The 25,895-nt window shown below is 40.2% G+C and overlaps 1 protein-coding gene across 3 annotated transcripts in view; it reads left to right on the top strand.

Moving 5' to 3' along the window:
- Positions 1-25,895, top strand: part of FAM13A (family with sequence similarity 13 member A) — a 329,977-nt gene that overhangs the window by 209,028 nt on the left and 95,054 nt on the right. The window contains exon 1 of one of the 3 annotated variants that reach the window (XM_082611406.1): positions 20,944-21,201. The exons of the other annotated variants lie outside the window; for them this stretch is intronic. Coding sequence (XP_082467532.1) covers positions 21,173-21,201 — 29 coding nt within the window. The 5' untranslated portion in view covers positions 20,944-21,172. Of the gene's footprint in view, positions 1-20,943; positions 21,202-25,895 lie in introns of those variants that run through there. 3 annotated transcript variants of the gene reach the window in all.

The following is a 25,895-nucleotide window of genomic DNA, read 5'->3' on the forward strand; positions in this document are numbered from 1 at the left end:
TTATTTATTTATTTTTTTGTCACTGTAACTTTTTTTTTAACATCTTTATTGGAGTATAATTGCTTTACAATGATGTGTTAGTTTCTGCTTTTTTTTTTTTGCAGTATGTGGGCCTCTCACTGTTGTGGCCTCTCCCGTTGTGGAGCACAGGCTCCGGACGCGCAGGCTCAGCGGCCATGGCTCACGGGCCTAGCCGCTCCATGGCATGTGGGATCTTCCCAGACCGGGGCATGAACCCGTGTCCCCTGCATCGGCAGGCAGACTCTCAACCACTGTGCCACCACAGAAGCCCTAGTTTCTGCTTTATAACAAAGTGAATCAGTTATACATAAGTTCCTATGTCTCTTCCCTCTTGTGTCTCCCTCCCTCCCACGCTCCCTATCCCACCCCTCTAGGTGGTCACAAAGCACCAAGCTGATCTCCCTGTGCTATGCGGCTGCTTCCCACTAGCTATCTATTTTACGTTTGGTAGTGTATATATGTCCGTGCCACTCTTTCACTTTGTCACAGCTTACCCTTCCCCCTCCCCATATCCTCAAGTCCATTCTCTAGTAGATCTGTGTCTTTATTCCCCTCTGGCCCCTAGATTCTTCACGACCTTTTTTTTTTAGATTCCATATATATGTGTCAGCATACGGTATTTGTTTTTCTCTTTCTGACTTACTTCACTCTGTATGACAGACTCTAGGTCCATCCACCTCACTACAAATAACTCAATTTCATTTCTTTTTATGGCTGAGTAATGTTCCATTATATATATCTGCCACTTCTTCTTTAAACATTCGTCTGTCGATGGACACTTAGGTTGCTTCCACGTCCTGCCTATTGTAAATAGAGCTGCAATGAACATTGTGGTGCGTGACTCTCTTTGAATTATGGTTTTCTCAGGGTATATGCCCAGTAGTGGGATTGCTAGGTTGTATGGTAGTTCTATTTTTAGTTTTTTAAGGAACCTCCATACTGTTCTCCATAGTGGCTGTATCAGTTTACATTCCCACCAACAAGAGGGAATGCAAGAGGGTTCCTTTTTCTCCACACCCTCTCCAGCATTTATTGCTTGTAGATTTTTGGATGATGGCCATTCTGACTGGTATGAGATGATATCTCATTGTAGTTTTGATTTGCATTTCTCTAATTATTAATGATGTTGAGCATTCTTTCATGTGTTTGTTGGCAATCTGTATATCTTCTTTGGAGAAATGTCTATTAGGTCTTCTGCCCATTTTTGGATTGGGTTGTTTGTTTTTTTGATATTGAGCTGCATGAGCTGCTTGTAAATTTTGGATATTAATCCTTTGTCAGTTGCTTCATTTGCAAATATTTTCTTCCATTCTGAGGGTTGTCCTTTCGTCTTGTTTATGGTTTCCTTTGCTGTGCAAAAGCTTTTAAGTTTCATTAGGTCCCATTTGTTTATTTTTGTTTTTATTTCCATTTTTATAGGAGGTGGGTCAAAAAGGATCTTGCTGTGATTTATGTCATAAAGTGTTCTGCCTATGTTTTCCTCTAAGAGTTTGATAGTGTCTGGCCTTACATTTAGGTCTTTAATCCATTTTGAGTTTATTTTTGTGTCTGGTGTTAGGGAGTGTTCTAATTTCATTTACATGTACCTGTCCAGTTTTCCCAGCACCACTTATTGAAGAGGCTGTCTTTTCTCCACTGTGTATTCTTGCCTCCTTTATCAAAGACAGGGTGATCATATGTGTGTGGGTTTATCTATGGGCTTTGTATCCTGTTCCATTGATCTATATTTCTGTTTTTGTGCCAGTACCATACTGTCTTGATTACTGTAGCTTTATAGTATAGTCTTAAGTCAGGGAGCCTGATTCCTCCAGCTCCGTTTTTCTTCCTCAAGATTGCATTGGCTATTCGGGTCTTTTGCATTTCCATACAAATTGTGAAATTTTTTGTTCTAGTTCTGTGAAAAATGCCAGTGGTAGTTTGATAAGGATTACACTGTATCTGTAGATTGCTTTGGGTAGTAGAGTCATTTTCACAGTGTTGATTCTTCCAATCCAAGAACATGGTATATCTCTCCATCTGTTTGTATCATCTTTAATTTCTTTCATCAGTGTCTTATAATTTTCTGCATACAGTTATTTTGTCTCCTTAGGTAGGTTTATTCCTAGATATTTTATTCTTTTGGTTGCAGTGGTAAATGGGAGTATTTTCTTAATTTCACTTTCAGATTTATCAGCATTCGTGTATAGGAATGCTAGAGATTTCTGTGCATTAATTTTGTATCCAGCTACTTTACCAAATCCATTGATTAGCTCTAATAGTTTTCTGGTAGCATCTTTAGGATTCTCTATGTATAGTATCATGTCATCTGCAAACAGTGACAGTTTTACTTCTTCTTTTCCAATTTAGATTCCTTTTATTTCTTTTTCTTCTCTGATTGCTGTGGCTAAAACTTCCAAAACTGTGTTCAGTAATAGTGGTGAGAGTGGGCAACCTTGTCTTGTTCCTGATCTTAGTGTAAATGGTTTCAGGTTTTTACCATTGAGGACAGTGTTGGCTGTGGGTTTGTCATATATGGACTTTATTATGTTGAGGAACATTCCCTCTGTGCCTACTTTCTGGAGTGTTGAATTTTGTTGAAAGCTTTCTTTGCATCTATTGAGATGATCATATGGTTTTTCTCCTTCTATTTGTTAATATGGTGTATCACATTGATTGATTTGCATATATTGAAGAATTCTTGCATTCCTGGGATAAACCCCACTTGATCATGGTATATGATCCTTTTACTGTGCTGTTGGATTCTGTTTGCTAGTATTTTGTTGAGGATTTTTGCATCTATGTTCATCAGCGATATTGGCCTGCAGTTTTCTTCTTTGTGACATCTTTGTCGGGTTTTGGTATGAGGGTGATGGTGGGCTCATACAATGATTTTTGAAGTGTTCCTCCCTCTGCTATATTTTGGAAGAGTTTGAGAAGGATAGGTGTTAGCTCTTCTCTAAATGTTTGGTAGAATTCGTCTGTGAAGCCATCTGGTCCTGGGCTTTTGTTTGTTGGAAGATTTTTAATCACAGTTTCAATTTCAGTGCTTGTGATTGGTCTGTTCATATTTTCTATTTCTTCCTGGTTCAGTCTCAGAAGGTTGTGCATTTCTAAGAATTTGTCCATTTCTTCCAGGTTGTCCATTTTATTGGCATAGAGTTGCTTGTAGTAATCTCTCATGATCTTTTGTGTTTCTGCAGTGTCAGTTGTTACTTCTCATTTTTCATTTCTAATTCTATTGATTTGAGTCTTTTCCCCTTTTTTCTTGATGAGTCTAGCTAATGGTTTATCGATTTTGTTTATCTTCTCAAAGAACCGGCTTTTAGTTTTATTGAACTTTGCTATTGTTCCCTTCATTTCTTTTTCATTTATTTCTGCTCTCATCTTTATGATTTCTTTCCTTCTACTAACTTTGCATTTTGTTTTTCTTCTTTCTCTAGTTCCTTTAGGTGTAAGGTTAGATTATTTGAGACTTCTCTTGTTTCTTGAGGTAGGCTTTTATTGCTATAAACTTCCCTGTTAGAACTGCTTTTGCTGCATTCCATAGGTTTTTGGTCATCGTGTTTTCATTGTCATTTGTTTCTAGGTATTTTTTTATTTCCTCTTTGATTTCTTCGGTGATCTCTTGGTTATTAAGTAGTGTATTGTTTAGCCTCCATGTGCTTGTATTTTTTACAGATTTTTTTCCTGTAATTGATATCTAGTCTCATAGCGTTGTGGTCAGAAAAGATACTTGATACGATTTCAGTTTTCTTAAATTTACCAAGGCTTGATTTGTGACCCAAGATATGATCTATCCTGGAGAATGTTCCATGAGCACTTGAGAAGAATGTGTATTCTGTTGTTTTTGGATGGAATGTCCTATAAATATCAATTAAGTACATCTTGTTTAATGTGTCATTTAAAGCTTGTGTTTCCTTATGTATTTTCATTTTGGATGATCTGTCCATGGTGAAAGTGGGGTGTTAAAGTCCCAGTATAATTGTGTTACTGTCGATTTCCCCTTTTATGGCTGTTAGTATTTGCCTTATGTATTGAGGTGCTCCTATGTTGGGTGCATAAATATTTACAATTGTTATATCTTCTTCTTGAATCAATCCCTTGATAATTATGTAGTGTCCTTCTTTGTCTCTTCTAATAGTCTTTATTTTAAAGTCTATTTTGTCTGATATGAGAATAGCTACTCCAGCTTTCTTTTGATTTCCGTGTGCATGGAATATCTTTTTCCAACCCCTCAGTTCCAGTCAGTATGTGTCCCTAGGTCTGAAGTGGGTCTCTTGTAGACAGCATATGTACGGGTCTTGTTTTTCTATCCATTCAGCCAGTCTGTGTCTTTTGTTTGGAGCATTTAATCCATTTACATTTAAGGTAATTATCAATATGTATTTTCCTATTACCATTTTCTTAATTGTTTTTGGTTTGTTATTGTAGGTCTTTTCCTTCTCTTGTGTTTCCTGCCTAGAGAAGTTCCTTTAGCATTTGTTGTAAAGCTGGTTTGGTGGTGCTGAATTCTCTTAGCTTTTGCTTGTCTGTAAAGGTTTTAATGTCTCCACTGAATCTGAATGACATCCTTGCTGGGTGGAGTAATCTTGGTGTTAGGTTTTTCTCCTTCATCTCTTTAAATATGTCCTGCCACTTCCTTCTGGCATGCAGAGTTTCTGCTGAAAGATCAGCTGTTAACCTTATGGGGATTCCCTTGTGTGTTATTTGTTGTTTTCCTCTTGCTGCTTTTACTATTTTTTCTTTGTATTTAATTTTTGATAGTTTGATTAATATGTGTCTTGGTGTGTTTCTCCTTGGATTTATCCTTTATGGTACTCTCTGTCTTTCCTGGACTTGATTGACTATTTCCTTTCACATATTAGGGAAGGTTTCAACTATAATCTCTTCAAATATTTTCTCAGTACCTTTCTTTTTCTCTTCTTCTGGGACCCCTATAATTCAAATGTTGGTACGTTTAATATTGAACCAGTGGTCTCTGAGACTGGCCTCAATTCTTTGCATTCTTTTTCCTTTATTCTGCTCTGCGGTAGTTACTTCCACTATTTTATCTTCCAGGTCACTTATCCGTTCTTCTGCCTCAGTTATTCTGCTATTGATTCCTTCTGGAGAATTTTTAATTTCATTTATTGTGTTGTTCATCATTGCTTGTTTCATCTTTAGTTCTTGTAGGTCCTTGTTAAACGTTTCTTGTATTTTCTCCATTCTGTTTCCAAGATTTTGGATCATCTTTACTATCATTGCTCTGAATTCTTTTTCAGGTAGACTGCCTATTTCCTCTTCATTTGTTTGGTCTGCTGGGTTTTTACCTTGGTTCTTCATCAGCTGTGTGTTTCTCTGTCTTCTCATTTTGCTTAACATACTGTGTTTGGGATCCCCTTTTCGCAGGCTGCATGTTTGTAGTTCCCATTGTTTTTGGTGTCTGCGCCCAGTGGCTAAGGTTGGTTCAGTGGGTTGTGTAGGCTGCCTGGTGGAGGGGACTAGTGCCTGTGTTCTGGTGGATGAGGCTGGATCTTGTCGTTCTGGTGGGCAGGTCTTCCTCCGGTGGTGTGTTTTGGGGTGTCTGTGACCTTACTATGATTTTAGGCAGCCTCTCTGCTAATGGGTGGGGTTGTGTTCCTGTCTTGCTAATTTGTTTGGCATAGGGTGTCCAGCACTGTAGCTTGCTGGTCATTGAGTGAAGCTGGGTCTTGGTGTTGAGATGGAGATCTCTGGGCGATTTCCGCTGTTTGATATTACGTGGAGCTGGGAGGTCTCTTGTGGACCAGTGTCCTTAACTTGGCTCTCCCACCTCAGAGGCACAGCCGTGACGCCTGGCTGGAGCATCAAGAGCCTTTCATCCACACAGCTCAGAATAAAAGGGAGAAAAAAATAGAACAAAATAAAGAAAGAAGATAAAATAAAATAAAGTAAAATAATATAAAATAAAGTTATTAAAATAAAAAATAATTATTAAGAAAAATATTTTAAAAAGTAAAAAAAAAAAAAATGTACAGAACCCTAGGACAAATGGTAAAAGCAAAGCTATACAGACAAAAATCTCACACAGAAGCATACACATACACACTCACAAAGAGAGAAAAAGGGAAAAATATATATATCTTTGCTCCCAAAGTCCACCTCCTCAATTTGGTATGAGTTGTTGTCTATTCAGGTATTCCACAGATGCAGGGTACCTCAGGTTGATTGTGGAGATTTAATCCGCTGCTCCTGAGGCTGCTGGGAGAGATTTCTCTTTTTCTTCTTTGGTCGCACAGCTCCCAGGGTTCAGCTTTGGATTTGGACCCGCCTCTGCATGTAGGTCTCCTGAGGGCCTCTGTTCTTCACTCAAACAGATGGGGTTAAAGGAGCAGCTGATTCGGGGTCTCTGGCTCACTCAGGCCGGGGGGAGGGAGGGGTATGGAGATGGGGCAAGCCTGCTGCGGCAGAGGCTGGCGTGATGTTGCACCAGCCTGAGGCGCACCATGCATTCTCCCGGGGACATTGTCCCTGGATCCTGGGACCCTGGCAGTGGTGGGCTGCATAGGCTCCCCGGAAGGGGAGGTGTGGACAGTGACCTGTGCTTGCACACAGGCTTCTTGGTGGCGGCAGCAGCAGACTTAGCGTCTCATGCCTGTCTGTGGGGTCCGCGCTGTTAGCTGTGGCTCGCGCCTGTCTCTGGAGCTCCTTTAAGCGGCGCTCTTAATCCCCTCTCCTCACGCACCAGGAAACAAAGAGGCAAGAAAAAGTCTCTCGCCTCTTTGTCAGCTCCAGACTTTTCCCCAGACTCCCTCCCGGCTAGCCGTGGCACACTAACCCCTTCAGGCTGTGTTCACGCCACCAACCCCAGTCCTCTCCCTGCGCTCCTACGGAAGCCCGAGCCTCAGCTCCCAGCCCCTCCCGCCCCGGCGGGCGAGCAGACAAGCCTCTCGTGCTGGTGAGTGCCAGTCGGCACCGATCCTCTGTGCGGGAATCTCTCCGCTTTGCCCTCCGCACCCCTGTTGCTGCGTTCTCCCCCGCGTCACCGAAGCTTCCCCCTCCGCCACCCGCAGTCTCCGCCCGCAAAGGGGCTCCTAGTGTGTGGAAACCTTTCCTCCTTCACGGCTCCCTCCCACGGGCGCATGTCCCATCCCTATTCTTTTGTCTCTGTTTATTCTTTTTTCTTTTGCCCGACCCAGGTACGTGGGGAGTTTCTTGCCTTTTGGGAGGTCTGAGGTCTTCTTCCAGCGTTCAGCAGGTGCTCTGTAGGAGTTGTTCCACATGTAGATATATTTCTGATGTATTTGTTGAGAGGAAGATGATCTCTGTGTCTTACTCTTCTGCCATCTTGTAGCTCCTCCTGCTGAAGGTTTTAAAGTGATGTAATAGATGTGCTGTAAAAGCAAAGAGGACTTCTCATTGAATAAATTTCAAGTCATTGAAGGCCTTTAAAAATCTGGCTCATCCTACATTCTTGACTTACTCTTCCACAGATCTTTATTGTATACCAAGGCTACATTGCAACGACATTATTCAAATATCCCCGTGGTTTCACGTCTGTATCTTTGCTAACGTGTGCCCTTTATCTGGAGTGTCCTTGTTCCACTTTGTCCGTGGTCAATTTTCATCTCCTCTAGGAAGCTTCCACTAACTCTTGCCATTTCATATAATTGGAATCACAGAATATGTGTCCTTTTGGATCTACCTTCTTTCACTTCATGTATCAGTATTTCATTCCTTTTCATGACTGAATAATGTCCCATTGTATGTATACACCACATTTTTTTATTCATCAGTTGATGGACATTTGGGTTGTTTTTACTTCTGGACTATTACGAATAATGCTAGTATGGATATTTGTGTGCAAGTCTTTCTATGGACATGTTTTCAGTTCTCTTGGGTATATGTCTAAGCGTGGAATTTCTGAATCATAAGGTAACTCTATATTTGACTTTTTGAAGAACTTATAAGCTGTTTCTCAAAGTGGCTGCTTCATTTTGCATTCCCACCAGAAATGTATGATGTTTCCAGTTTCTCCACATCCTTACCAACACCTGTTATTGTCTTTTTTATTATAATCATCCTGCTGGGTATAGAAGAATGGTATTTCATTGTGGTTTTGATTTGTATTTCCCTAATGAGTAATGATATTGAGCATCTTTTCATGTGTTTGTTAGTCATTTGTATATCTTCTTTGGAGAAATGTCCATTCAAATCCTTTGTCCATTTTCAAAAATTGGATTGTTTGTCATTTTACTGTTGAGTTGGAAGAGTTCTTTATATGTTCTGGATACTAACCCTTTTCAGATATATGATTTTCAAATATTTTCTCATTCTGTGGGTTGTCTTTTCACTTTTTTGATAGTGTCATTTGAAGCACAAAAGTTTCTCATTTTTATGAAGTCCAATTAATGTTTTTTCTTTTGCTTATGATTTTGATGTCCTATCTAAGAAACCGTTGCCTAATCCAAGGTCATGAAGATTTGCGTCTATGTTTTCTTCTAACAGTTTTACAGTTTTGCCTTTGTATTTAGGTATTTCATCCATTTTGAATAAATTTTTATATATGGTGTGAGGAACAGGTCCAACTTCATTCTTTTGCACGTGGATATTCATTTGTCCCAGCACCATTTGCTGAAAAGATTATTCCTTTCCCATTAAACTGTCTTTTTGGTTTCCTTGTCAAACATCTGAGTCTGATGTTAGAATAACAAAAACAAAGCTAAACCTACTAGCTCTTTTCTTCTCTCACCACCTTTGTTTTCTAAAAGCATAAACTTCAGTTTAGTAGAGAAATAAGCATTTCTTAGATTTATAAAATATTACAGCACAATCCAAAGATTTTATCCTATTTCACACAGTGATCAGGAAAGCCTATTAGCCTCCTACCTCCCAAATCTACCAGTGTATCCATGCCTGTACCCTTACACTCTGCCTTCTCTCCTGTCTCAATGGATGAACCAAATTTGTACCTCTGTGGGGTCAACCCTTGTGCTGGTACTCTGAACCCCATTCTCTCTCACTCACTCAAGGACTAAGTTAAAATAATCACTTCCTTCCCCTATGACATCAATTTTGCCCTCACAGATTCTTCCCATCAGCATACAAACATTTTATGATAGCTCTCAATATTTTTTAATCCCCCCTAGGAACAATATCCCTCTTCTCTTTTAGAGCTCTGGTAAAGGATTATATGTACTTGCTGTCTTTATAGGCTTTCTTCCCATTCTTTCTTCACCCCACACACCACTGAAATTGTTCTTGTCAAGGACAGCAGCAGTCTCCATCTTGCCAAATCCAGAGGTCAGTCTACTGTTCTCATCTTACTCTTATCTCTCAGCAGGATTTGACCCAACTAATGACTCTGTTTTGAAGCACTTTCTTCACTTGGCTTCTGTAATACTACACTCTCCTGGTTTTCCTCTTGTCTTATTGGACACCCTTTATTAGTCCTATTTGCAAAATCTGTCTACTTTTCCAAGACCTTTCAAAGTTAGAGCACCACAAGGCTCAGTCCTGTGACCTCATCTCAAGCCATGCTCATCTTGCGTGCTTTCATCCAGGTCCACAGTTTTGAATACCATCTTTATTCCTATGACCTCCAAAATTATACCTCCAGCTCCAGCCTCTCTGTTATATTAGAAATTATTATATCCAGTTGGTAGGACAAGCTACTTAACTTTGGGGTGCCCCCCAAGGCAAAGTGAAAATGTGGAGCCCTCTGTTAAAAATTACTGAGAATTTCAAGATGACAACAGCAGAGCATTAAACCAAATATGGGGCTCTCTGAGTGTGGGCCCTGTGAAACTGCATATTTCATATACCTATGAGACCAGCCCTGCCTATTGGCTACCTGACGAGTATACTTGGATATTTAATGAACATATCACACTCAATCTATATAAAACAAAACTCCTAATTTACACTTCTGCCTAAAAAAAGACAATCCCATTTCTACTCAGGTTTTCCCCATCTCAATAATTTGTACCATTCAGCCAGTTAGGCCAAAAATCTGTGATTCCTCCACTTCTCTCAGCCAATCCATAAGCAAGTCCTATTGGCTCTGCCTTCAAAATATATGCTCAGGGCCTCCCTGGTGGCGCAGTGGTTGGGAGTCCGCCTGCCGATGCAGGGGATACGGGTTCGTGCCCCGGTCTGGGAGGATCCCATATGCCGCGGAGCGGCTGGGCCCGTGGGCCATGGCCGCTGGGCCTGCGCGTCCGGGGCCTGTGCTCCGCAACGGGAGAGGCCACAGCAGTGAGAGGCCCGCATACCGCAAAAAGAAAAAAAAAAAAAAAATATGCTCAAACATCTGGAATCTAAATTTCCACAGTCTCAAATCATCATCTCACAGATAATTTTTCATTACAGAGAGGAAAGGTTCTTTTACAATGGAGAAATCGCACAGTCACTACTTGAACCAAATGATTAAACTTATCATCATGGATAAAAAAAGATAAGATAAGCATAAAAGTATTTCTGATTAGAAATGTCACAGAAATATATTACTGATTATTAAATGAAAATTAATGTTATAAAACAGTGTGTTGTAACAGTATGTTATACTGCATAGTCCTATATTTTTTATTGTGGTAAAATATACATAACATAAAATTTACCATTGCAGCCATTTTTAAGTTTATGGTTCAGTGGCATTAAGTACCTTCACCTTGTCCCATCTTTATACATAATTATATATATTATATATAAATAGAGAAAAATGGAAGAACATAGAATCGTATTAAATACCAGTTATGTAAATGATGGGATTGTGCTTGACTTTTACATTCTTTTTCTCTGTATTTTCTAAATTTCTAAATTTCTAAATTTCTAATAGATTGCATAGTTTGCAGTAAGAAAAATGGTTTTTTCTGTCTTTTAATTAAAGGATGACATATGTTTCAAGGAAGACATAGTAATTTTCAGATTTTAGAGAAATCATATAGAGTGACAACTGAACTGCTTTTGGACTTGACAATTATGGTTTCATTCATTCAAGAGCATAAAATCCCCTAAGTAGGGCAATCAGAAAGGACAGCATATGAGTAGCCCAGAAAGGCTGAGTTTTTTTGTTTGTTTTAATTTATTTATTTAATTTATTTATTTTTGGATGCACTGGGTCTTCATTGCTGTGCACAGGCTTTCTCTAGTTGCAGCGAGCTGGGGCTACTCTTTGTTGTGGTGTGTGGGCTTCTCATCACGGTGGCTTCTCTTGTTGCAGAGCACGGGCTCTAGGCACGTGGGCTTCAGTAGTTGTAGCACGCGGGCTCAGTAGTTGTGGCTCGTGGGCTCTACAGCACAGGCTCAGTAGTTGTGGCGCATGGGCTTAGCTGCTCCGCGGCATGTGGGATCTTCCCGGACCAGGGCTCGAACCCATGTCGCCTGCATTGGCAGGCAGATTCTTAACCACTGCACCACCAGGGAAGCCCAGAAAGCCTGAGTTTTGTTTGGATGAGTGGGTATGGGCTCGGGAGGGGGATTCCAGGCTAGGAGAAATGCCTGAACAGGAAAAAAGTGGACAGCAGAGCCTGACAGTGGGCAAGCACAGCTCAGCCTGCCTGGACCTCCAGTTCATGTGAAGGAGAGAGTGATAATATGTGTGGATATGGAGGAGTAGAAGGGCCCTGTCTGTGTGTGTAGAATTTGAATTTTACTTTGTTAAGCTATGAAGAGCAATCAGAGCTTTCTGATATTATTGAAGCAGTGTTTTGGGAAGATCACTTCTGTACAGTTTGGATTTGTGGTGGGAAAGACCAGAGACCAAACCTAATATGAAAGCTATCATGTAGAAGTTGAGTAATAAAAATTTTAACTAGGGGGCGGGGTGAAGGAAATGCAAAAGAATAGGTGGTGGTAGTGAACTCACTGAGGATAAGAGAGGCAATATTATCTCATTTAAGCTTCTCTTAGTAACAGAGTATCCATTCAGTTATCTCTTGGTTTGGCCAAACTCAGTACCATCTATCTGTTTTACATAGAGTGATTTGAAGTCTAGGTTGACGTTATTTCCAGAGGTACGCATACTTGTCCAAAAATATTTTACTAGGTTGTTTCCAGACTCTTCAAATTGGATTGACTTACATTTCAGTGTTGTCTTCCTGAAGCAGCATTTTGGAAACTTATTATGGAATTATAACTCACTGTTCAATGTATTTTTTCACCTATTTAAATAATGAATTAACTGCATTGCCTATTTGGAAGGGACCATTGCTTTTATTAGCTTTACGTATTAATTTATTTATACATCTAGTTTATTTCCTAATTTATTTGAAATTTCTTTGTCCAACTTGTATATCTCCTCACTAAAATTCCATGAGGAGAAAGTTTTCGGATTCATTTATGAATTCTAATATCTACACATGAATTGCACTAGAGAAAGAAGATGTAACACATATACAGTTATTTAATGCAGTGAGTCCAACTCTCTGAAACATTGAATTTAAAATGGTTTTTTAAATCAAATCATTTAAAATGCTCTAGAGATGTTGACACTTTAAGGCACCATTACTCTGATTTTTTTAATTTTATTTTTTTATTGAGCTATAGTTGATTTACAGTGTTATATAGTTCAGGCGTAAAACATAGCAGTTCAAACTTTTTATAGATTATACTCCATTTAAAGTTATTGTAAAATAGTGACTATATTCCCTGTGCTGTATAATAATATATCCTTATAGCTTATTTTATACATAGCAGTTTGTACCTCTTAATCCCCTACCCCTATCATGCCCTTCCCCCTTCCCTCTGCCCACAGGTAACCACTAATTTGTTCCATGTCTGTGATTCTGTTTCTGTTTTGTTATATTAATTTGTTTGCTTTATTTGTGTGATTTTTTTTTAATGTGACCTATTTTTGGTGATACAAATAATCACTTTCCTCTCACTTTCCTTCTTAATATATTTCCGCTTATTCATTTATTGAGTTGCTTGAGAGCAAAGCATGCCACTTTAAAGTAAATTAATTTTATCAGCCAGTGTATTGCCATTGAGAGATTTTGTGCTCATGCTAAGTATTTCATATCTCAGAAATTTGAAGAGTTTATTTTATGTTTGAGGGATACAGAGTCAGCTGTGATTACCAATCAGTTACCATCTCACACTAACCAGTTTTGACATTTCTCTAAGGAAGCCCCACTGAAGCCTGCTTCTCCCCTGCCAGGAAATACCATTTAACAGGGTGAAGGGTCACTGGGACAGTCTAAGGCAGCTGATCTCAGGTGTGGTAGCAGCTGTTGTGTGGGACATGACTTATTTTGTGAGAACAGAAACACTATTATCTGGGCTCCTGAGGGAGATTTGGAGAAAGTCATGCCCAGGGAGTCCCATTCCAGGAAAATGTGCTCAAGCATTTATTTATTGGCAGTGATCACTAACTGAGATTCCATCTGGCAAAAATGTGGATTTTTCACTGTCCCAGAAAGTTGGAGAACAATTATGTAAGTTGTTTCAAAGAATTTATTTTTAACCATTTTTTATGAAGAACTTGCAGTCCCTCTGTTGTTAGAAGAAATTCACTTTTTTAAGAAAAAATAGAGCTTCTGTATGAATTTCTATATAACTGTATTTATGTGCCATAAATTACAGCTAATTGTCCTTTTTATTATTTTTATACAGTTTTAATAATCACACTCCATTTACAATTTTTATAAAATATTGGCCATATCCCCCGTGAGTATGTACTGTAATTACTTGTCTTTTGATTTGAAATCATTACTCAGTCTTTCTGGCGAAGGTTTTGACTCATATTGGGAACACTGGAATCAGTTAGTGAAATCAAGGAGTCAGTGGGGTGGAAAGGGGAACCCTGAGTAGTGGTGCCTCTCCAGCTCTGGAGGACTTTCAGCCTTGCCTCACTGTTTGCAGCCTTCTCCTCTGCCCCCAACGGCGGCTCTACAGGATTTTAGAACCTGAGTAAGTGAACCCTGTGTGCCATTGTAGGCTCGGCAAAGGCCAATCAGATACGTCTTAATGAAATAACCACATACACCGTTTTAAAAGCAAGATTCATCATTAGAATTAAAGAGGTGTGTCTCTGGAAAAACAATTATACAATTTCTATCCCCATGGGATTTTTTCCAGTAGTCTTCTAATATATACTAAATAAGTCTAATAAATAAGTGAGGAAACATGTTAATTATGTTGATTTTATTAGTTATTTTTATTTGGGCCTTAAGTAAAGCAAGCATCTTCATTTCTGCTGTGACTGAAGAAAAATAGTTTACCTAACTAGAAATTCCGTATTCCTATTAGCATGAACCTATTTTAAATGTTACTGTTTTGCTTTCTAAAATAAATCTTTAATGAGGTTTTATAATAATTCTTTGAGTTAAGAAATACTGTAGGTTTGTGGTTTTTTTACATAAAAACAACTGACCAGGGCTTCCCTGGTGGCGCAGTGGTTGAGAGTCTGCCTGCCGATGCAGGGGACACAGGTTCGTGCCCCGGTCCGGGAGGATCCCACATGCCGCTGAGCGGCTGGGCCCGTGAGCCATGGCCGCTGAGCCTGCGCGTCCGGAGCCTGTGCTCTGCAGCGGGAGAGGCCACAACAGAGAGAGGCCTGCGTACCGCAAAAAAAAAAAGAAAAATCAACTGACGGCCTACCTGTCAGTTCCAGTGTTCTTAGAGGAATACAATTAATACAACTGAAAACTTGATTTTCCATGTTTTCTATTTTTTTCTCTTTCCTTCAACACCCCATGGCAACCACTTCCTTCCCCCGCTGCAACTCTAGCTGGCTTCTACCGTTACACAGCACACACACTACACACAACACACAACACACATGCACTCTCTGACTGTCGGCTCAGAGTAGCAAAAGAGGTTTGTTGCGGTCCACTGTACGTCTTTGGTTCAGACAGCCATTATTAGACTGTATAGACCTTATTTAATATATATGCATTCATCAAAATGTAAAACTCAGGGCTTCCCTGGTGGCGCAGTGGTTGAGAGTCCGCCTGCCGATGCAGGGGACACGGGTTCGTGCCCCTGGTCTGGGAAGATCCCACATGCCACGGAGCGGCTGGGCCCGTGAGCCATGGCCGCTGAGCCTGCGCGTCCAGAGCCTGTGCTCCACAACGGGAGAGGCCACAACAGTGAGAGGCCCGCGTACCGCAAAAAAAAAAAAAAAAAAAAAAAATGTAAAACTCAGACCAAAAGAAAGGATTCTTTATTTCCTATAGCCAGTTGATAATGTGTGTTATTGATGGGTGAGTATAACACTTTATCATCTTTAAAAGCTTTCGTATGGTGGAAATGCTGTGGTATTCAGATGCTGGCTTCATGTCATCCACTTATTAGCTGTGTGCTCAAGTTAGTTCTTCATTTCCACATCTATGAAAATGAACACAGCATAACTTCTCAATAAGTGCTGGTTGCCTTACATATACCGCCCTTGCAGTTCCTTCTCCCACCGACTCTTTTTTTGTTGTTTTTTATTTTATTTTTTTTGCGGTACGCGGACCTCTCACTGCTGTGGCCTCTCCCGTTGCGGAGCACAGGCTCTGGACGCGCAGGCTCAGTGGCCATGGCTCACAGGCCTAGCCGCTCCGCGGCACGTGGGATCTTCCCGGACCGGGGCAGGAACCCGTGTCCCCTGCATCGGCAGGCGGACTCTCAACCACCAGGGAAGCCCCGCCCGACTCTTTTATTTTTGACATTTGCTACTGTCAGTGATGATGATGTCCGCTGATGAGCCCTGAAATTCACTAGTGTTCTAACCCAGATTGCCAGAGAGCAAGTTTAGTCAGGATCCTTTGCAGCAGTACCAGGATATCTAAATTATATGTGCCCCGAAAATCCTGGCTTTGTGATTATGAAAATCCTGTCAGATTTGTTCATTACCATTTATGAATACTATGCGAGCATCTTGTGGAAGGTTTTGTTTCTTGGTGCAATTTATAAAGATTGATAAGAAAATATGAGGAAGAAACCTTGCCTGAGAAGCACCTCCTTACCAAACTTGTAAGAAAGAAATTATTGCAACATATTTTTTCTTAGGAAACAAATCGATCTGATGTTAAAACAATATATGAAAACAAATTCATGTGGCCAAGAAACGTTCTTGGTTCTTTGGTTGCTTCAAATTGATGTTGAAATTAAAACAAATGAAGCCACATCATTTTTGGAGCAGTTGTTGCTCTTGATAGCACAAGTACAAACTCATGTTGCCAGACACTTGGAATCTGCTGAAGAAGTTATGTAAGAAAATTAGAAGTCTGCAAGCCAGCTGAAGTGTAGAAAAGGAAATAAACAAACTAGGAGAAATTGGATAATGTAAAATGCTTAAAAGATTTTGAAAGTTTTGGATAGAATCGTACTTTTTGCGTCTCTGTGGTTGCACATCAACGTATAACCCCAATAGTTTATTTCTTTAGTCAATTATTGGTTATCATTATCCTTCATTTGAAACTCCAAGAGGTGTCTACTTTATCTTTAGTGTAGGCCTACAATGGGAAATATTAAAATGTGGGTAGAAATATTGCTTGATAAGTTAAAATCTAATTAAAGGAACTATGCTTCAGTCTCTGGTGAAGAGTGATTGATGTATCAATTCATTCAATCAGCACTTAACTGAGTGTCTGTTCTGTGTAATGGCTGCAGGAAAAATACAATTCTTGTCCTGGAGAACTTACATTCTAATAGGGAGATAATATTTAGATTCAAATAATAATAAAATAGTGTGCTGGGGAAAAAAAGATAAATATCATGAGAGCTGCAAAGGGCTATCTGAGTTAAAAGGGGCAAGAGATTTGTTCCATCTGGCCTAAGCCTGAGTATACATAGAATTTTGCCAGGAGAAGATGGGATGGGAAAATACTCCAGACAAAAGGTAAATGTTTGGGGTAGAAAAGTTCAGAGCAGATTTGAAAAAAGTGTCCAGGTACATCTGGAGTGGCTTCCTTAGGAGGTATAAGCAGCTGAACTGGAGAGGGATACTGGGGTTCATTTAAGAGGTAGCTGAGAGCCACTGAAGCTTTTGAGAAGAGGAGTGAGTGACCAGATCACAACCACAGCAGAAAATTCACTCTCATAGTGAAAATGTATTCACTGGGGATAGAGTGAATAGAGGCAGAAAGATCGTTTTGAAGGTTATCATGATACTGCAGATGACCAAGGCCTACTGATTAAAGAGACGTGACAGGACAATCAACAGATTTGGTTAAGGGGAGGAAAGGGAGGAGTAAAGGCGACTCATGCTTTGAATCTGATTCATAAAGAGAATAATGACATCATTAACAAGAGGGGCCAGGAGAGGAGGAGACGTTTAAGAATCAGATAATACGAGGCTTTGAAAATGTTGATTAGGGAGATAATACTAATAATTATTGAGCACTTACTTGCCAGGAACTATCCTATGTGTTTTACATGCATGATTTCATTGATTACTCAGAGCCATTTCAGAGCTTTTAAACAGCTTGCCCCAGTTTACACTGCCTGTCTGGCAGAGTCAGAGACCAATCCCTAGGAGCGTAATTCCAGAGCGCAGTTTATTAAGCCCTGATAGAATGCCTGTATTGAAAGATATGGGGCTGGAAGGTGAGGCAGGAAGGACGTAAGACAGGAGGAAAGACAGATGAACTAAAAGGAGGATGGAGTGACTGGGGACACTTGGAGAATTCCCAGGAAAGCTCACAGAGAGCCAGAGACTTTTGGAAAACCGAAGGTGGGTGTTTCCGAAAAGTTGAGAGTAAAAAGGCATCTAAGACAAAGCATTTAGATTTAGTGACCAAAAGAGCATTGGTGGCCTTAAAAGCAGTTTCAGAAACGTGGTGGAGTCTGAAGTCCATGGGCATGGGGCGGAGGAGTCATTTCTGAAGCAGTGGGAGCAGCAGAGGTGGGCTTTGGGGAGCCTGTCAGGGGGAAGGAGAGGGAAATGGCGCTGCGTCACCAGAGGGTAGGACTGCCGAGGAAAAGCTTTCAAGGCTGGGGGACACTTATCTAGGTGCCTGTCGGAAGGGGGCAGATTTAAGATGGAGGAGAGATGAGACTTCTTCCTGAGGAAAGATAAAATGACGAGATCCAATACATGGAGAAGAAATTTGCGTCCTATGAGTGGGGACATGTTCCCCTAGGCTAGGAAGAAGTCAAAAAGAAGGAGGCAAGGTGTGTGTGTGTGTTTGGAGGGGGCCGGGGGGCGGTGGTGGTACTTCAACCCCTAATGCAAAGACGATCGAAGGCACTCACTCATATCTGATGATCTTGACTTTCTTAGTAAATTTAGGAGGCAAGGTAATTAGTGACCGAGAGAGAGATTCCGATTTGTGCCATTGGAGAAGGTCAGCAATAGTTTCTGTGGGAAAGTAGTCAAAAATCAGTCAAAGACAACTACAAAGTTTGCCCCAGAGTACTGAGGTTCAGGCCAAGGTTAAACAACAGGAAATTTTAATCTACCCTGTTGCCAGGGTTCTGTGACGTCCTTTTGCAGTGTTTTAGCAGCCTGGCAGTAGGGTATGCAGCGGGCAGGACGCATACAGGGTGAAGAAGCAGGGATGTTAGTGAACCTCTTTTTAGAAGTAACTAAATGCTGAGGAAAGCCAGGAACGCGCCTTTTTTAAAGCTGCACCTTAGTTGGTCTGGGTGCAGGTTGTCCACTGCAGACATGGACGGTCGGAGCTGAGTAGCTGAGGAGGAGGAATGGGGGAGGCAGGGGCAGGGCGGTTATGAGGGATGCACATCCCCGGGGGCTCGTGCGGAGGACATGCAGGCAGGGTATCAGAGTCTGAGAAGCTGGAGCCAGCAGGGTTCAGGGAGCGGTGCGCTGCTGGCTGACGGTGAAGAACTGACGTGAGGATGTGGGACGTAGAGTAATAAAGCTATTCCAGTGATCGAGGACTCTGGCAAGGGGGTGTAGTTGAGAGGAGGAGCTGCGGTCCAGGTACAAATTCAAAAATGATCATCAATTCATGCCCCCCAAATCGACCAAAAACCAGAAAAAGGAGGAATTGTCATAAATAAATAATAGAGACTTGAAGGGGCAGCTAATTACTGAGTTCTAGTGTTAGGCGATTTTCAGAGATGACCACTGACATCTAACTAGTAATATGGCATGTTAGAGGGATGTTGATAGCAAGACTTAAATTATCAGGAAATGTATGTGGAATCAGATTTTAAATTTAAAAGCCCCTGTTCATCAGTATTTTACCTCTAGTATGTATTGAATGTAAATTATAGTTTGGTTTAACATATTTCTGAAATGCTGGGTCCTGTATTGTTGAACTCATATGTCTGTTTTAGCCATGTAGTAGTATTGATGTGTTCATAAAATTAGAAAAGACAAAATATTATTCCTGTCATTTGAATTTTAACTATTTCTAAAAATACTTGTGAAATATTTTTAAAACTCATGTAGAACAGAGTAAGCACTATGCTATATAGCAGAGTTCTGAAGCAGACCTGAGAAATTCTGAATCCAGTCTCTGTTCTGCCACTAACTTCCCATGTGAATTTGAACAAATTACTTAATTTTCTAGTACCAAGTTTACTCCTCAATAAAATAGATATTATGATATATAATAGTGATTTCCTAACTCAGCAAGTTAATTGAAGTGTTAAGCAAGATGTAAAGTTGCATTTTTGAAAGATAAAAAACTTAAGCAAATATATAGAATTAAGTTACTGTTACTGGAAAATCCAATTAGTATTTCTAAATCTAGAATCAAAACAAAGAATATATTGACAGCTTCAATTAAAGTAAGTTCTGGACTTAACTTCCATTATTTTAAAAGGCTGATTTTAGTTACTGATATTCTATCATAATGTCTGAATATAAGTTTTAGGATGACTAATCCATATTCATAAATATGATAGAGGATTTAGTCAGACAGTGAAATATTTTTATTAGCAGGTATAGCAAAGGAGAGCAGACGCTTACAAAAGACTTCGTGTTCTAAGTTCAGAATTATGAGTGATCTGTAAGAAATCTGGGAAAAAATACAGGGGAGAAGGATACTTTTTTGGTGGTACCAGCCCCCTCTGTTTCTGAACGGCATGGACTCTAGCTTTCTGCCCTTTCTTCTACTAAAAGCTGCGCTCTGGGCTTTGTTGTAACTCTTCGGCACATCCTATGATATGAAAGAAATCTTATTAAGATATATTTTTACTATTGTTGTTGCAGTGTTTGAAACCTATGAATGAACCATTATGTTCCTAAAATAACACTTTAGTATTCCACACTGAAGGGGAAACTAAGGGAGAGCTGGATAATTAACAGGCATTCAGCAGAGCTTATGAGAAATTGATTTGGTGTTACCTGTAAAAAAACGAAAAAAGATCGATAAATAAATAACCAACCAACCAAAAAAATGCCGGTGGTGTTCTTAGAGGAAAATGACTCTTTAAATAAACACATTCGATTTTACAAGGATAAACAGAAATAATCAGTTGAAATACTTCCGTGGGAATAGCCGTTTTGATCCCTTGAGACAGTGGGCAGTCTTAGGACGCGTATTCTCCCCAGAAATGAGAGCTATGTGCCTTGGGAGATGTCACCAGTGACTAGTAACCACCGCAATGTAAACAGACATCAGCAGGAAATAAATATGGGTAGGGCAGGAGTCTAGAAGAATGCCTGTGTGCCTTCTAGAAAAGTGTCACGCCTTCCAATGCTAGTGGTTTGGTTTTTTTTTTTTAAGGAAGAAAGGAGACTGAACATAGCTCATGCCTTCTGTCACAGAAACGTTTCGTTTCGGAGGCAGTGTCCTTCCTTGACAAATTGATTTCCTTGTTGGCAGTCTCTGTAACGTTGAGAAGTTAAGGGACCCTTTGCTCTTGGCTGCAGTTATTGGTTGCTTTCCCCAGACGGACAAGCCCGTCTGTGGAAGGGCTCAGAGGAGAGTTTCGAGTTACCAGAATTAGGCAAGCCCGCCGAGGAGCCGCAGCAGCAGCAAAAGCAGCAGCGCCTTTAAGCCCTGCAGCAGCTGGTCCTCTGATTGGCTGGCTGGTTCAGCTGCTTCCCTGGAACAAAGGTCAGAGTGGACTGCGGTGGAAATGTGGAGAGGCAGCGATCGAAGAGCACTGTAGCTCCGCTCGGAGAAGTTTGGAGGCTGAGAACAGCAGGACGCTGGCTGACTGCAGAGCAAGTTGCTTCTCCAGCGGTGAGCTGCAGCCTCACGCCCCCAGCCCAGCTCAGCCACTGCACCCTGGCCCCCCCGTACAGACGCCCTGCTGGGCGCGGAAGAGACAGTTGTGAGGGTCCCTTGCAAATTTCCAGACAAGGATGGCTTGTGAAATCATGCCCCTGCAAAGGTAGTATGCTTTTCTATTTGGTTTTGTTCTTCTCTTCTGTATTTTCTGAATGTTTCAAAACCGTGTAACTTTGCCAATCCTTGGCATCTTTCAGTAGTCCGCTGCAAACTGTGTAGAGTTCCTTGGGCGCAATGTGCTTCCACAAGACCAGAGAAATGTAGCTATTTGATCGCTTCTTTTGCTGACACTTATGCCCAGCATGTCATCTTCTTCACTTGATGAGTCTGTTCAGTTATTGCCTTCCTTGAATGAAAGTAAACATAAGAAAACAGCTTTGACATCTGAAGAAAAACAGAAAGTGAAGAATATATCGAGCAGGTTTAAAATAAAACTGAGTCAGCTTCTTAGCAATGTTGTGAAGCCGCGGTGAGCTCTAAGCTCATTTTGAAGGATGTCGACAGGCGAAAGACCTTTTAAAAATGCATCTTAGGAGCCCTCTCTGCTGCAGTTCAGATCTAGGCAAGGATTTTCTATCAATAAGTACTTAATAATACATGGACATAAACGTTAAGGTTATTATTTCCCCATGAATAATTCCAGATAGGTTTATTACACAGATGACATCTTTAAACAAAAAAACTGCTCTGTAAGAATGATTAAGCGCAAGGCTCTGTTCTGTTCATTAATGATTGTAATATGGATTGTGGAGGGTGAGGTGGAAGAGTTATTATACCAATGCAGAAAAAGGTAAATTTAAACGAAGGGCTTGTTAAAAAGAACACTGCTGGTGAACTAATACGTGAGTAAGGTGTCCCGGAATGTTGAAGCTGGAAGTCACCTCCGCGGTGATGGAGTCCAGCCCTCCAGTTTCACAGCAGGAAAACTGAGGCTTGAAGGAAGTCTGAGTTGCCCAAGATCGTGTTTTAGGATTTTTAGAATTACTTTTGCCAATCATATTATCCTATTTCAGCTGCACCTGCTCTACATGCAGTGGCATTTGATTCCATGTAAATGCTTCCTTTAAGGAAACTGTTAGTGGAAGTGATTTTAAAAGTCAAATGGTGAATGTGGTCTATCTATAACATTGAAAAAAACCCAGACAAAAAAATGAATTTTATTTTTAAAAACCATGCCACCAATATTTTACTGGATGTTCATGTTTTAAGATGAAAATAAGGTATACAAAAATTGAGTGTTCGTTTGGAAAATGGTTCCTGCAGATGGACCCTGTGAGATAAAACGGTGTAGTTGTTTTCCTTTCACTGTAAGGACAAGTGCACTATAATGGGAACTTGATGGGGGTGTCCCTTGAATTCCTTTTCTAAAATTGATAACCCAACCCAAGGGAGCACAGAGTGATTTATGGATAGATCTGAAATTTGTCTATATTAATTCAGTGGAAATGTCCACATGCTTGAAACTTGCAAGAGACTAAAAACTAATGTACACTTTTTGGAGTCTTGATTTGGTTTCCAACTTTAAAGTTGGAACCTTGTTTTTTCTTATAATGGTGTCAGTTCTTAAGTGTCTTAAGCAAGTTCTTTCTAGATAAGCATATCGGCTATTACTGAACTCTGTAATAAGCTGCTCCGTGATATAATCACTGTTAAGAAGCAAACAGATCTTTATTCAGCTAAAATATCGTTTAGAGAGTTAACTTGATGAAAGCTAAAATAGAAGCAGCGTAATTTCCTCCAAAATTATTTTGCACTGTTAGTCCTTACTAATAAACCTACGTAAGAGGAATAATTTGAATTTGCATTCAAGACTGCTGATCAGTGCATTCACCGTCTCCCTGTTTCTGAGAGTTTAATTTGATTGATTACCCTGCGATCCTCACTTCCAGCCTGTGTCTGCCTGTGATTATGTACCTCGTGAAGGCAAGGAACCGGTAGGTTTGTGGTGTTCACTTCGTTATGGATCTCTTGTGAATTTAAATGCTAATGCAGATCACTTTCCTGTACCTATATCTGATGGCTTCTTCCAAGCCCAATTCAACATTTTGGGCTAAGGATTTCTGTGACCCTCTAGTAAAGATGACTGTTGCCAACTGCCCGCACTGTTATCCCGCCCAGAACAGGGAAGTTGCAGAGCCTCGTGGCGCACATGCCGGCTGATGGGATGAATGCTTTGCTCCCTTCTCTTTAAGAGCACCGAGGGGCTAGAAAATGAATGAAAAGAGGATGAGGGAAAGAATAGCTTTAAATATCAGTTAGAGAAACTCATGCTCACTCATGTTTGTATTGAGCAGAGAGGCCAGTGCCTCTCATTCTTTAGGTGCATGAGAATTACCTAGGGACCTTATTTTAAAAAATCAGCTTCTTCCTGCTGCCTTCCTTCCCTAGACTTACTGAAACTGAATCTGGGTGTGACAGGGAAAGTATCAACATTTTAACAAGCTTCCTGAAAGCAAATCTGGTACAAATGGTCCACACAGAGAAACACTGATCTGAACTCTGGTTAATGAGTATAGCTTGTATAAAGCCATTGACAGCAGGTGTTCAGATGTAAGATGCTAACACTATACTACTCAACATCCCCAAGTAACATATTTAATATCAGGACCTTATGTGAGGTGTCTTTGTCATAACTGATGCTTTCATTTACTAGATGGTCGGTATTACCTATTAGAACAAAACATACTTACAGCGTTTTTTAATATTTTCTTTATGACCAAACACTACACTGTACTGCCAGTAAATTAAGACACAACTCTGCTTCAGAGGTGTCACATGCTAGTGAGGATGCAGACACATTACCAGACAGTTACACTTACATTACTGTGGTGAATCCAGTCATGGAGGGTATAATTAGCATAATAATAGAGATGCACCTGTGTGGATAATATTACCCTATGTAACTTCATATAAGCGTATGATCTTATTAGATGGCACGTTTGCATCTCAGTGTCTACTTAGCTTATAATTCCCATGAGTGACTTTTTAACCTTTCTTAGCATGTTGTGAAAGTATGTAGAAGATAAATCTGTTATTGCTTATCTGTAACTAAGATGAGACTAACAGATGAGGTCAAAGGCTAAGAATGAAATAAATACCTGCGTTCGCTTTAATGTATTTTGCTATCTGTTTACAACTTAATGTAATCTGCAGACTTTCCAGGGTGGGAGTAACTCTGCAGAAACTCATGATCTGTAGAAAAACTGCAGAGGCTGACTGTTGAAAATGTGACCCTCTATAGAGTGAAAGACTCAGTTCTTAAAGTTCACTTCAAATGGCTTAAATTAATAATGGATCTTATATGTCTTTTGAGATGGTTAACTTATCCCAAGTATTTTTAGAAATACTAAAATATTTGCACCGTATAGCATTATATGGGTATTCTTGCCAACTGAAAAAGTTATTCCAAAGAAATAAAATAATATCATAATTAAGTAGAGAAACTATCAAGAATTGAAATAAAAGTTTTTTTCTCAGGTATTAAATTTACCTTCTGTCACTAAAGAGATAGTATGTTTTATCAGACTCTAGGCTTTACTTAGACCTCAGACTGTTTGCATGATTCATATTCCATTGGTTTTTTTTTTCCTTAGAGATTATGAATCTGTAGGTAAGGATCTCCATTTTATGTATAGAAAGACTTCAGTAGGCTAAGAAATAAAGTCTTCACTCTTATGTCTATGACAAAACTCTCAACTTCACAGCAGAATTCTGATTTGCTAGCATAACTTTCAAATAGTCACTAACTCACCTTATACCCACAAAGACTAAATGATGGAGGATGACGTTAAGAGCACTCGTGATTAATCTAGATTCCTTTGGTTTTAATGCATTGACATCTGTTTTCACGTGTTTAGCATCCCTTTTTTGCCTTGGTTTATTTATCCAAATGGGAAACTGAGATGAACAATGTCCGTGTAACTCTCTTTTTCGTTACTTTACCTAGCAAATTATGATATTCAACATACATTACTGAATATTCATTTTACGATGGGGAAACACACCATACTTCTAAATTGCAACGGCTCTTTAAGAAGGTTTATAGCAACAGGATTAGTTAACATGTATCAGTGATCCAGCATGGGAACATTGCACTGAATCTTCTTATCAGCAGAATTCATCTGGTCTTTCTGAGCACTGGTTTTTAGAATGTCCTTTAGCAAACAAGTAAACACTGGGAACGTGGGGATGATGTGGGATTTAACCAGGGAACAACCCAGGCAGTGATGGTCCTGCGTGTGATTCTCCTGGGTGGTGTTAGAGAGCCCCCTACTGCTTGTCGTGGTGACTCCTTCAGTTAATTTATCCCTTAAACCCGTGTTATTCCCAACTCATTGGCACTTTGATAGCACTCCCTACACTCCCCGCCCTCCCCCCCTCCACAAACACAGTCTACAAGGGAGTTAAAAGCTGCCTCGCCTCAAGTCTGGGTTAACCCTTCTGGGGTTGACTGTCTGCACTTAGACTGCATCACCAGCGTGGTCTGTATTTGGTGGTAACAAGAATCACTGAGAACGAGACAGACCTCTGTAGGCTCTACTCTCACATGATGGTTGCGGTACCTCTGGAGTTTAAATATTTGCTAATTACTCCAGATAAAGAAGATAGTATGAAGTAAGGTGAGGATATTCTTAAATTGTACAGAGACCGCCCTGTCTAAGCCACTGAAAAAAGGAGAGGCGTTAGAGAGTCAGCCCTGAACAGTGGGGAAAGCAATGGAAAGAGAGTAAACTTGCCATCAAGAAACGTATCCAGACGCTGACAGCTAATTAGCCATGTGAATTTGGGCAGGTCATT

The sequence above is a fragment of the Mesoplodon mirus genome, assembly GCF_964341445.2.
Source record: "Mesoplodon mirus genome assembly, chromosome: 2".
NCBI classification, from domain to species: Eukaryota; Metazoa; Chordata; class Mammalia; order Artiodactyla; family Ziphiidae; genus Mesoplodon; species Mesoplodon mirus.